Here is a 13,366-nt window from a genome sequence, read left to right on the forward strand (position 1 = left end):
CACCAGATTATAGAGCTCAGTATTTATTTAATTTTTTTTACAATAAAACATTCCATCACAATTCAAATAAAAGTCCACCCAAGGAAAATTCCCCTAATCTGTAAACCTATGATTTTGATTTAAATATTATGTAACAAACAATTCTCTCCCAATGCAAAAACAGAAGCATAATCTAATAATAATAATAATAATAATAATAATCACATAGCGGTTGTAATGTGAAATAAAATAAGGTGAGAAATGTCCCCGTTAATGCGAGTTTCCTCGTCTCTCATTGTAATCACAAGAAGTTTTGCTTTGAGCTTTGGAAGAAAGGCTTCAGCTGAGCCCCGGATCACAGGATTAACTAAAAAAGCAACTGAATCCTAAACATCACCGATGATGGACACAAAAAGAGCAGATAAACAGTTTACTAACCACTCTTTATAGATAAAGCAGTAAGTTATAGGAAAGTAAACCAAGTCATACTGGTGTAATGCTTTAGTTATTGTTAGTTGGCTATTGAAAGGACATGATAGCATGGTTAAATTATTTTACACCGCTTCTCCAGACACGTGTACCGACTTAGCTCTGAGACGACTATATGAAGTGAACATGCAGCTGAATAATAACGCAGAACCTGCAGCTGTAATCACCGTTACTTTGACTCTTCCGACTTATCTACATCATGGTTCGATTCTTTAAATACTGATTCTGTTTGAGGTAAAGGAACTGCTTCTGCTTCTCAGCCACATTTAGAAAAACTAAGACAAGAACAGCAGCCTCTCAGGGACTAAACATACACACAACTCCTCTACAATATAGAACCACTTGCATATCTGGGGCCAAACAGTTTGTGTGATAACATCTTCTGCTAGGAAAAAGTTACAGTATCGCACATTATCCGTCAAGCTGGCTGCTACCATAGACATGAATACATATTCAGGTCTATGGCTGCTACAAGTCCCTGTCCTCCCAGCGTCCAAACAACCTCAATGTCAACATCCGGCACCAGATGTGGCAAATGATGAGCAAACTGCTAGAACACAGCGATATTCCCTTTATTAGGCAGCTGACGACAACAGGGTTTAGTTTTTGTCATGATTATGACTGCAGCATGGCATTCTGGGTATGTTTGGTGCAGTCCTCAGGTGCAGTCCCGTAGTTAAGGACAGACAAGACAGTGGCTCCCGAACATTTACAACCTAGGCTGCGTTTACACTGCAGCTTGAAGTGACCCAATTCCGATTTTTTGCCGTGGCCGTTCACACTTCCAAATATGTGCTACCTGGATGTGTTCTCCAGTGTGAAAGGCAAACGACCTGAAAGTGTCCCGCATGCGCAGTAGAGGGCGCAATAGCCCTCTACTGCGGTTGGCAGTGTCCTGCCAACCGCCATAAAGAAGAAGTGCTCAGTGTTTGCGGAAGTAAACATGGAGGCTAACGGTGGAGCTTAGCTTACACATTTGAAGTTGTGCGACCGGAGCAGCACTTTAACAACTTAATCCTCCGTTTTTCTTCACATTTGCGAGCATCAGGACGCAGAATGGTGACATTTGTCCAGTATCAGCGACGTTCAGGTCGGAGGAATGCGACGTTAGGTCGCATTGGAATCGGATATGTATTGGCCTCGGTCGCATTCAAAAGGAATCCGATCATGAAAAGATTAGATACAGATCGCATTACGTCAAAAAAATAAAAATAAATAAAAAAAATCGGAATTGGGTCACTAGTTACAATAGTAGGTCTTTGTGACATTAAAAAATGAGACCATGAGCATTTTCCCCTCTAAATGTGACGGGAGCTCAACTGAATTTAGAAAAAAATAAGAAATAAAAGCTTCAATAACCTGGTTACAAGAGTTTGCACACCCTCCAACTAAAAACCATTTGATCTAAAACCTGCCTTCAGACTTCTTCAGTGGGAGTAAAGACATCTTGACTAGCCAAACATTCTCCAAATATATGAGATTGAGAGGAAGCCATTAATCAGACATCAGAAGGTCTGTAGTCAAAACGGAACGGGTGTTTATGAGATCGTAATTTTCTAAAAATCCTCAGTGCTTTTGGTCCAAACCTTCCTTTTAGACACATGACTCGTGAGTTTACATGCTGCTTCATCAGACCAGAACATTCTCCCACATGGAGGTAGGTCATTTTCTTTTAAAAAAAAAGATTTGTGGTCGTTTACGACAAAATTCTGACTTAGCCGATGTACACACAAGATTTGATGTTAAAACTAGAGCAAAAGGTCAAAGGGTGTGCATTCATGCAGGCAAGTTATTGCTACTATTTTTACTCTTTAACCTTTCGAAACAGATTTTTTTAAAATAGTACAAAATATGTCACAAAAGGTGGAAAAAGTTTGGAAATAAGTCACTACATCACAAAAATATGACAATGTGAAGCATGCGCGTCAGTGCGTCACCATGACAACGAGTGCAGCTCGATAAGCCAACGCCACGCCAAGATTGACCCGAGAGATAAAAGTCCAACCTGCCATCTTTGAAGCGGCGCAGCCTGTGGAGCCACGCTGATAAACATCAGAGGGATTCTATTTATACTTCCTGTTTCCTGTTTGTTTTTGCTGTGAAGACGTTGAACCCTTTACAGGCGAAGTAAATCCCTTTCACCGCATCAAGTGGATCAAAACGTTCAGCAGTGCCACAAAAATCATGTGGTTGTGGCCTTTCTCCTAATATGATAGCTAATATTAAACGCAATCATTCCTTTTTTTCCCCCAAAGCTTTACATACGTAATAATCTTTACCATAGAAATATATAAATATTATAAAATGTATTCGTCTTTCACTATGATCAAGCTTTTTAAACTCCATAAAATCAGTACATTACAGGACAGAGACGAAGCTTTAGCAACTTTAGGTATAAAAGCTGAACGCAAAGTGGAAGTTTGGCCATTTATGACGCGTCTCTGAAACAAATGATGCCAAACTGGCTAAATCTGGCGAGTGGATGAAAATAAAAACCCATTAGACTGGATCTAAGGCCGGAACTGTGTAACAGTCATAATCTGGTGCTAACTGAGGCCAGTCTGATCAGGCGTTCCTCCCGTGTCCAGAACACACTCCACCCCCGACGCCGACACCCAGTGAAGGGGAGGGAGGAGGTCATTGTGTACCTTGAGGGGTTCACCGTAATGCTGCAGGACGGGTGGGTGACGGTGGAGGGCAGGGCGGAGCGGCCATCACGACGTGGGAGCGTTCTGATTCTGGTAAATGGACGCCTTGTCTTTCAGAAGGTCCAGACATAAATGGCAGCTCCAGCTCCCTGAATGACGACAGAAAGAGTTAACGACTCGTTTCAAGAAAGTGTTGGACATTATTTTTGCCTTATTATTATTATTATTTTGCCGCCCCAGTCTTAGTGTATAGCTTTAAATGTTTGTCTTTTTCTGATGATGAAACAAAATCACCACAGGATTGCATTTGGGCCAAAGGTTTACAATTTGCATATAACACCTGTAGTCCTCCACCATTTTTCTTTCTTTGCTTTATTTACCCGGCTAAAACCGGGATCCAAATCTCATTTGCAAGACAGATCTGGGCAGAAATCTGTGCAGCCAAATCCCATTTAAAATATAAATTTTTGAAATTCATGTTTTCTCAATATTGTCAAGGATTACTGACTGTAAGAGACCACCAGGTGGCGCTAATTTGTGCAAATATGTTGTGAAAAACAAAGGTGTGACATCCTAAAATCAATACCACACATATAAGTTAAAATACATTGTATTTTTTTTATAATTTAAAAAAAAATTAATAATTAAAAAAATTCGACAAACAAAACAATATAAATCGTTTTGCATTTATAGAATGGAAAGGTTTTCAGGCATTTTGAAGTCGAGATTTAAACAAAAAGTGGGATTTAAGGAGTTAATTTCAGAAACATTGAATATTTGCTTTGCATGATGAGGATGAAAGCTGATAATAGTATCCATTTTGAAATATGTAATCATGGAATAAATATGTCTATGACTATTTATTGGAACGTTATTTTGTGTTGTAGGACAAAAAGTGCAACATTTATAATAAAATCTGCTGCCAAATAAAACAAATAACAGTTTGCAGTCTCTAGAGAAGGTTTACGAGGATATTTATGGGAATTTTTGACCATACTAAAATGTTTTTCTATGCTGGAGCACTAAGAGTTCCTTTTACTGGCTGAGGCCGACTCCTGGGCTCGACCAAAACCAGGCAGTGCATCAGGAGTTGTTTCTGCAAAAAATCTGCTTTAATAACTCATTTCTTCCCAACTTTTAGCAACAAAATGCATTTTGCAAAAACTTTTAACTGTTTATAAATCACATTCTGTTGAAAAAGATTTTTAAAAAATGTCTATAAGTTATATAGAATTAATAGGGTGTTTTGGATAAATGGTTTCTGTTTTTATCAACGTATCAGCTTTTATCAACGCCCGACTGTTTATACGAAAAAGCTGATCTGATATAGACTCTCCCATTAATTCTGAATTAAGCTTGATTTGTGCACACAGTTTTTGATAAAAGAGGTCCATTGTCTAAAACAATGTCTTATTGATGAAGTTACCTTCTGGAGGTTCAGACATCGGCGGGTTGAGACAGTACATGTGATAGCCTCGATCGCAGTCATCACAGAAGAGAAGCTGATCCTTGAAGAAACACAATCAGAACTCATGAACTTTCTTAGAGAACTTCTTTGGCCCTTAAATTCAAGTCTGTAAAGGACAAATCCAGCTTAAATACCAAACATTATGATTAATATTTCTCTGAAAACTGAGTCAGACTGCTGGATCCCATTCATTCACACCAATTCTTGCACATAAACTCGACATAAACCTGTATTTGTGCATGTAAACAATTCTAAATGACGCAAACATCAGCAGAAAATATGTTGTATGATTCTTTAAAAATATTATAATTACTTTGGCTGCAAGTATAGCCAAGTACAGGGCCTGATACAGGAGGAAGGTGCCCCACCTGTTCAGGTCTCTTTTACAACAAAGTTAAGTAAAAACTTTTAGACTTTGTCCACAAAATTTTTTTATTACACCCTTTTCTAAAAGGTTCCTAATCAAAGCTGCATAAAAAAAAACTAAAGATGTAGACTACAAAGAATTAATAATGGCCAAAATAATAAACTAAGCAGTTCTGGGGCCTCCAAAGCCTAGGCTGCTGCCCGGTTAAACTAATTCACTTAAAACTGGGCAGTTCTGCAGAGCAATTCCTGCTTTTCAGAGTTCAGCTCCACGCTAACATTAGAGACTCACATCATTTTCAGAGGTACCACACATGTTGCAGCATTTGCACTCTATGCACTGCCAGCGATACGTCTTCACAGCAGCCATCATTACAGGAGTAAACTGCAGGCAGGAGGGGTGGCCTGTGTTCACACAGAGGAATAGAAACATTCTCACAGATTAGCAAACCGGTCGGTGTGTGCAGCCTAAATGCCTCTTTCAAAAACCTCAAGGACGTACCGGAGCGTCCACAGTCCGAGCAGGACACCAGCTCCTCTGATTGGCCTGTCTTGTGATTGGTTTTGGAGTCTCCCAAGCAGAAATCGCAGTAATTGTTAGGCAACGCAAGACCGTCTGGGCCTTTTTTGGGAGCTGCTTAAGGGAATTTAAAAAATAGTTATTAGTTACCAGTGATGCCTGTATTGTTGCACAGAAAGTCTCTGGTGCTCGTTTCTTACTTTTTGGCTCCTCGGGCAGCGGGAGGGTCGGCTCGTTCATCTCCAGGTCGTCCTTCTCCTCGCCCTCCTCCTCGGCCAGGTGGGAGTGGGCGTAGTGGTAGCTCAGGCCTGGACGGTTCTTGTAGCGCTTCCCACAGACTGACACCAAAATAAGAAAACATATTTTCAAAAAGAAGAAGAAAAAGCACAAAAAACACAGTGAAAGGAGAGGATCTGACCAAAGCGATTTATTTTTGTTGTGCCACTGAAATAAAAGACCTGCTGTATTCCTGAAGAATAAAGTGCTTTCTACATGTTAGGACTGCGGTGGTTTGAGAGAAGTCTCTGTTAGACGGTTCATGTGGGGAGAAGTGATGAAGTGTGAGACAAACAGGAAATCACTTTTAACCCACAAAGTTTCAATGTTTTTTGTTTATAATGATTAAAGTAGGAACAGCATTACAAGCTGAAGTAGAAAAGGGGAAATACAGATGACATGTTCTGCTAAATAAAAAAAAATGTTGCTTTGTAAAGTATTCATACCATCTAGTTTCTACAAAAAAAAACAAACAAAAAAAAAATCTGACAAGTGCGTCATGCATTTGTATTCTGAGCCAGAACTTGTTTGAACCATTTTTCAATAAAATTACAGCCGTAAATCTATCAGGCTATATTTCTAACAGCATTGCATGTCCAGGGACTGAAATTTATGCATTACATTCTTTGCAAAAAATTTTTTAAAAAAAAGCTCCACCATGGTTAGATTTGATGGAGAGTTTGTGAACACCAGTTATGAATGCGCTCTAATCCGACTCATTTCTCTCGAGCTATGGCTGTTTTTACGATTGTTATCCAACTGGATGTTTTTTCCTGAATGTATTTTGTCAATCCTGGCAGAGCATCATGTCTCTGCTAATAAAATGCACCCCCCCCCCCCAGCATGACGCTGCCACCTACATATTTCTACTATAGCGAGTTGTGCTCAGGGCGATGTGGGCCAACTTACCACCACACAACTTTCATTTTGATCTCATCTGACCGGGCGCTTTGTTTCACATGTAAGGGGCAAAAACATGACAGATGGGAACTTTCAATAATGTTCTGTTCTTCCACAAAACATACGCATGTCCAATGCACGACTGAAGGCAGGAGTGTTGACAGATTCTCCTTCTTGAACTGGGAATCTCTGCAGCTCCTCCAGAGCCTTTTGGCTGCATTATGATGAATGTTGATTAATACACAGATGGACTATTTATTAACTGGGTGACTTTTGTAAGCATCAATGTACAGAGGAGGAGGGAGCGAGGACAAAATGCATGCCACACTTTTTAGATTTTTCCTCAATAAAAATAAAATAAAATCACGTATTTTCCTTCCACTCCAGAATTGTGCACCACTTTCTGGTGTCTATTATGTGAAATCCCAGGTAGATGCACTAAAGTTTGTAGTAATAATGAGACAAACAGTGAAAAGGTTCAGGTGTCATGATTATGTTTGCAGGGTGCGGTCACTATTTAGGTTTAGTTTGATAGTAAACAACTAAAGGATGCAGTTAAAACTATGAAATTATTCAGCTTCACAGAAAGCATCAATCTTAAACATAAAGTATTGGTCGGCAAAATATTAAAAAAGACTTTTACAACTGAGATAAACCCCCTCCTCCAACAATAATCCGCTGGTTTTCATGTGCTCTATAAACCACTGAGATTAAAGGAGATTATGCGATACCAGGCATCCCCATCTTAAAAACAGCACAAAGATGAAACCGTGTGAAGCTGCCGCTCTGAGAGGGTGGGGTTGTTATGTGATGTAGCAAGTCAAAGACTACACCAAGCTCTGCTTTTTATTTCCTCAAAACGCTAACCACCACATTTCATCATCTGTCAACCAAAATAAGCATCTTGGGTGAGAGTCTGAAGATCTAAATAAGCACATCAAACCACGTGACTGTAGACGGTGCTGAACAGACTGAAAAGGTCATGCAAACATCAAACTGACTCAGTATCAAAGCAAAGGCCTTTAGAAAAAGTAGAATGTGAAATGAGTGCAAACAAAAACAGGGACAAAAATCAAACCTCATGCATTAACTAAGAAGTTTAGCTGGAAAATTTACTGACACTCATCTTCAAGAACTAAACTTAAGCTGAGAGCTACTGAAACCTTCAAAATCTGGTTCATTACATTTGGATACGAGAGTCTATGTTTTCGGCCAAGAGAAACTGCAAGCAAAGGAAAAATCCCTCCTTCCAGAAAAAAAGAACAATGACGGTACATACAAACACATCTACTCAGTAACAGGCAATGAGAGGAAAAAGTGATGAAGAGAAATCTACCTCTTTCAGAAGGTTTTGAAATGTGCTTTTGTTTGATAGTGTCTGGAAGAGAGAAGAGAATCAGAGGACAGCACAGACAGAAGCTCAGAGAAACAGAAACAGTCGGTCAGCAATGAAAGCGAAACCGCTTCAATAGAGGGAAGAAAAACAGCTCAAGAGGCACAGATTCTCAATTTGAAGACAGCAAAGAGGTGGCGGGAACCAACAGAACAGCAACAAGAAGCAGCAGAACTTTAACTAGCTTTGTTACGGGATTACTGTCGCATGAGGACTCACTGTCACAGGCGTAGGGCTTGTCCCTGTCCTCCAACGCTGCCGTGTCCAGCTTCTTCCTGCTGCTACCCACTCCTCGACCCTGCGGACAAGGCTGGAGTCAACCCAAAGTCCAGATAAATGAAGAAAAAACACTCAGTTCACCTTTACCTTCCCTTTCCCTTTGCCTCTTCTTTTAGGCGTGTCTTCCTCGTAGTCTTCGTCATCCAGGTCATCCAGGAAGTCGTCTGGCTCGAGGATTCTCTATGTTGAAGAGAGGAAGAGGGTGGAAGATAAATAGAGCCCAGGTTGAGCATCTCATTTAGTGTCGGCAGTAAATGAGATGTCGGGAGTGAGAACAGGAACCTTTCTGATCCGGGTGGCGGGGTTCAGGCTGCCGGTGTAGTCGCTCTGATTGGAGTCTTCCTCTGACCCCCGGATGTCCACCGGGGTCCGTTTGTCCAGAGGTTCCCCCTTCAGCAAGGCCTCCAAGCTGCTGCCATCCGAAGACAGCAGGACGTCCTTCTTCAGCCCCAAATCTATTTCTAAGAGTAAAAAAACAGATCGAAACAGAAACTTCTTGATACTTTGCTTTGATGCTTCAACATGAAAGTGATTTTTTTCCATCATAAACTAAGTGAGGTGTCCTGCAGCTTTACCAGACATGTTGCTGAAAACCTAATTAAACCGAGAGCAAGTCGAGTTGAGCTCGTTGCCGTGGTACCTGACTTAACAGGAGGGAAGATGAGGCGCGGGTCTTCTGGAGGGTGAGATCTCCGTTTCTTCCTCCACCTCCTGGCTGGGTACGTGTAGAGCTGACCCGGAGCCATGCCTGAGGAGAGGAGAGCACGTCACTGACCCGTCCAGATCGATGGACGGTCGGCAGGCTGATGGAGGCACTCAGACTAAATGACTCAGCAGTGGCTTCCTTCCTAATGGAAGATACCATATCTGATCTCGGTGTGTTGAAGTTGTCTCTTTGTAGCATTCAAAAGGAAATTAAAGCTGGCAACTCCTGCTGCTGACCCAGCTACAGCGCCTGGCAAAAGTATTTACACCCCTTAAGCTTCTCATTTTCTTACTTTATAGCCACAAATGATATAACTCTAGCTCAAAAGGTTTACAAGTTTTTTGGGTGTATATCTCTCTGATCAGCTTTATTGTCCTTGCTGAACAAAAGTATTCCCACAGAATAATGCTGCCAAGAGAACCGCTTAACATTTTTACATATTTCTTCCATTAAAGCCACAACTGTAGCAATAACTAGTAGTTACGACGTCAACTGATTCTCGATCCTGACCTCTGCAGATCATGAATTCCATACAAAATGCTAAAATAGAAGTTTGTGGTTATTAGGAGAGTAAATGTGTAAAAGATGAACAGGTAGGAATGCTTCTGCAAAGGGTTTACATCTCCTTAGACTTCTACTTCTTACAAAGGGTGGAAGGGCTCAGAATGGACTTTTGAAATCGGTTCTCATTGTTGCAACTGTGTGACAATAATCGAACATTTCACCCCCTCTCCATTGGAAGCCATTGTGCGTTTGGTCTGAATTTTGTGGGTGTGTTTGTTTAAGTGGAAAACACCAGGATGCTGCTGTAGAAGGAGATCGGTCTAGTGTGTTTGTGCGAAAACAAACATCCGAAAACCACCTGACTGCGTGTCGACAGTTCAACTTCGGTCTGATTGTGTTAAGCTCTGTAAAATCTCTGAGAGCAAATCTGGAGTATTACCAGGACCCCGGTGTCTCTTCTCCATCCAGATGTAGCAGTTGCTCTGAGCCACGCCGGTCTGAGAGTCCAGGAACGGCATCCGAACGCTCCTCTCAGCGCACAGCCTGGCGTTGTAGTTGTGACACTGCTCCAAGGCATCTCTGTAGTATTGCTCTCCCAATCTGAGCAAAACAGCAAGTTGCAAGAAGTTGAAATATTAAATTCATAAGGAAAAATCCAACAGCGGTTTGGTGCCACGAGTCATTTCTAATAAAAATAAAAATAAAAAAAATAAGTGTGTGTGTGTGTGTGTATGGGTAAGAGTTCAGCCTCATCAGTGTTTCCTGAGGCTCGTCTCACTGCTGCACAAGCATTTTTTTTACAGTGGCAGCGAGAAACAGTTGGCGACATTATCTAAAATGATCACAGTGACAAGCCGGCCGCAACAGCTGGGCCTCAATCAAGACTCCAAGGTCGACAAAGTCAGACCAAGTTATTTATGAACACTCTTAAAGGGAACTCACTGACTGACTCCTAACAAAATATGGATAAAAGGGAAAATCAAGGAAAAAGCATTAGAAATATACAGCTGTAGTTACGACTCAGTCTGAATTTATTACTTAAACAAATTAACTCAAACAAGCTCTGAGAATGTCAACTGTTAGTGAGGTCTAAATATCAGAGAGCTGGGTTTTTATCCATATTTCCTACTTTGTAGAAGAATTACAAGCAGAGTAATAAAAAGTTGGATCTGCGACACAAACTAGCCAAAAAGTTTTGCAGGAACTGAACTGCAGTTGAGCAAGAGACTGGCCACTACCCAGCTACCGGCATTTCAGCGGTCGAGTCTACTTCCTTAAAGTTACTCCAGTTAAAAACAGAACCTAACCGTACCCAGCAGCCCTCGAGTGGAAAAAGCTGACAGGAGTATTTGTTTGAATATCAATCATACAAAAAAAAAAGTTTCCAGTAAGAGAATGTCACTGCTCAGTTCAGAAAACTGAGTCATGAGCTCAACATTTAAACTGCATCTCAGTATTTACTTCCAAAAAAATCTGGTGCTGAAGAATGTGACCTGAGAATACAGTGAAATGAGTCAAATTTAACCATTTACTGTCTGTGCCAGTCATAGATTTACATATGACGTATTGTTTCTATTAATATATTAAAGTTCTATTGTGGATAAAAGTCTCTTAGTTTTTTGTTTTTGATAAAGCTTCTAGCATTATCCTTTGACCACTGTTCTTAGACTTAGTAGGGCTCATTTTAATTGGTTGGTTTTCCGGCAAAGACTTTGCTTTGAGGATAATGTCATGGTCAGAACAGAAACAGTTTAATCTAAGCTAACTTTACCCATTTCAAAAGATTTTGGATCAATGTCCAATTGGTACACCCAACTTTGTTTCAGCCATGGGATCCAAACTGTCACCCTCAATGGCAGATTTGCTAGGTTGACGAAGAACAACCACAAAATGACAAAGGTTTAAGTCTAACCTGAACAGGAAGTGACAACAGCACCATACTCTACAGAAAGGGCAATTTAACATCAACATGAACTGGGAGTACAGGGACCAAGACAGAAATGCTTGACATATTCAAGCTTGAATGAAATGTGGTGCTTTCTTCTGAAGAAAAAGGTTTGAGTTATGATGCTAAAATGACAAAAATGAAGTTTGGATACGTTGAAGTAAGGACACTTACCTCAACCTGATAGTCTTGTTCTACTACCAGTGCTACTGGAATGTTGCACAAATGAATGGTATAATAAATAATTAATTCAAATTAACATTAAAATTAGGACCCGGTTGTTCCAACTGGACAATGATCGTAAACACAAAACAAAATTGCTTGGAATGGATAAAACATTCCAAACAATATTTTATCTTTAAAAACAGTCCTGACTGCAACCCTATGGAAAATGCATTAGTTATGCTAGTAGAGGAAAACCATCCCATTTAAATACACTTCAAAGATAGAAAGAAAAGAGATAATATATGTAGCCAAAAATATGTTATGCCATTTGATTTCTCTGCCACTTGTTAAAGTGGATTAAACAGAATGTTACTAATCGAGATTCAGGGTTTCCCCCAGTGTATTATAAGCCTGGGGGCCACCAGGCTCTACTTGCGCCCTCACCAGGCTAAGCATTGCTTATTTAGTTAAGTATTTTAAAATGTTTGCTTTTATTAAGACTTTATAGTTGGTGTTCAGGTATTAATCGCCAATGTTTCAATAACACATAATCATCAAGTGACATTTTTAATTTTCCTGCCAACTTTAACCATTTTTAACTCAAAAACATAATAAATGCTGGATGAATGACTGCCCTGACACCGAACCACCTGGCTTAGTAGATTTTCTGGGGGAAAACCTTGGGATTGATTAAGAAATTATAACTTGTAGATTAATCCACAGTTTATTAAAACTCATGCACCTAATTCTTGTTTTTAAAAGTTTATTCAAGCTATAAGTTGTAAACCCATTCCACCTTTCAATAACTATTTAAATGACTCCTTAAACCATTAAAATCGATCTCAAATGTATGCTTATAAGTGTATGGAAAGTTTGACAGGAGCTGGTGAATACAAACATACATTTAAAAAGTTATCAAAGCACGTTTTACATATTTTCTAAACATTGCCGAGGTTATTTGAGGACATGTGTCGGTATGGCGTGTGTGTAATCTCAGTTAAAGGCTTGTAATTAGAGTCTAACATTAACCAGGGTTCAGGCTGCACCGCTGCATCATGAGGGAGACGGCGGAAATGGAGGAACGTTTGAGCTCACGCACACGCCTCATCTAAGCAATAAACTTTGCACCTCAAAAAGAGTTGCAGTGATCTGAACTAAAGCGTGACAGCTACAGAAGCGTCTAAGCTTTCAAAATTAAAGAAAACAAACTTCACCGCCAGTGTTTCATTCATCAAAACCTAGTCGGCCAGTTGTCATAAACAGCGTTGGACTCTTTAGCTTGTTAGCGTGCGAGCCACCTAGCTGCGTCGACCGTTTGACCACAAGAACGTAACAATTAATAACACCGACGCTACAAGGAAACTTCACACACGTTTCTCAACACATGTTAGTGACTCGTGTGTGTAGAAAAGTATAAGTTGCGTGTCGGCTAACTTCCACTTCCATTCCAGGATGTAAAAAGACAGACACGACGCTTCGACAGCGTTGGCTAACCGCACTAAAACAGAATGCTCCCAAGCTAGCTGGCGAAAGAGTCGGTGAATGAGTAACTATACAAACGTAATAACGTGACTGAGGTAAGCGTCACCTTTATAGGTATAAAATCTGCAAGGAAGTCCAGTACTTACAGTTTGACAACATTCTCAACAACAGCTGCCATCTTGCTTTAAAACACGGGTAAAGTGCCTGCCGGGTAATGAGTGCCCCCTGTCTGGACTTGTAGGCAGA

At 40.4% G+C, this 13,366-nt stretch overlaps 1 protein-coding gene across 5 annotated transcripts; it reads right to left on the minus strand.

The window, feature by feature from the left end:
• Positions 1 to 1,020: 1,020 nt before the first annotated feature.
• On the minus strand, positions 1,021 to 13,359 carry dpf2 (double PHD fingers 2). 5 transcript variants are annotated; one of them, XM_016676971.1, is made up of 12 exons: positions 13,267 to 13,359; positions 9,968 to 10,128; positions 8,959 to 9,066; positions 8,601 to 8,779; positions 8,406 to 8,498; positions 8,259 to 8,337; positions 7,983 to 8,024; positions 5,671 to 5,808; positions 5,453 to 5,584; positions 5,243 to 5,355; positions 4,543 to 4,624; positions 1,021 to 3,265 (listed from the first exon to the last, which is right to left on the minus strand). In XM_016676971.1, the coding sequence occupies exons 1-12, from the start codon at positions 13,296 to 13,298 to the stop codon at positions 3,183 to 3,185; spliced, it is 1,242 nt and encodes a 413-aa protein (XP_016532457.1). In that variant the 5' UTR covers positions 13,299 to 13,359; the 3' UTR covers positions 1,021 to 3,182. The 5 variants fall into 5 exon arrangements, with proteins under 5 accessions (XP_016532457.1, XP_016532458.1, XP_016532456.1 ...); XM_016676972.1 differs by having other exon boundaries at positions 4,543 to 4,618; positions 5,453 to 5,587; XM_016676970.1 differs by having other exon boundaries at positions 5,453 to 5,587.
• Between the last annotated feature and the right edge of the window lie 7 nt (positions 13,360 to 13,366).

This window comes from Poecilia formosa, unplaced genomic scaffold, assembly GCF_000485575.1.
Source record: "Poecilia formosa unplaced genomic scaffold, Poecilia_formosa-5.1.2 Scaffold145, whole genome shotgun sequence".
NCBI classification, from domain to species: domain Eukaryota; kingdom Metazoa; phylum Chordata; class Actinopteri; order Cyprinodontiformes; family Poeciliidae; genus Poecilia; species Poecilia formosa.

Excerpts from the sequence above, each read along its gene's own strand:
- dpf2 (XM_016676970.1), bottom strand. The coding sequence starts at position 13,298 with ATGGCAGCTGTTGTTGAGAATGTTGTCAAACT. Across the intron at positions 8,338-8,405 it reads GAGGCAAAGGGAAAGGGAAG|GGTCGAGGAGTGGGTAGCAG; the intron begins GTAAAGGTGAAC and ends CCTTGTCCGCAG. Across the intron at positions 5,588-5,670 it reads GCTGCCCGAGGAGCCAAAAA|CAGCTCCCAAAAAAGGCCCA; the intron begins GTAAGAAACGAG and ends AATTCCCTTAAG.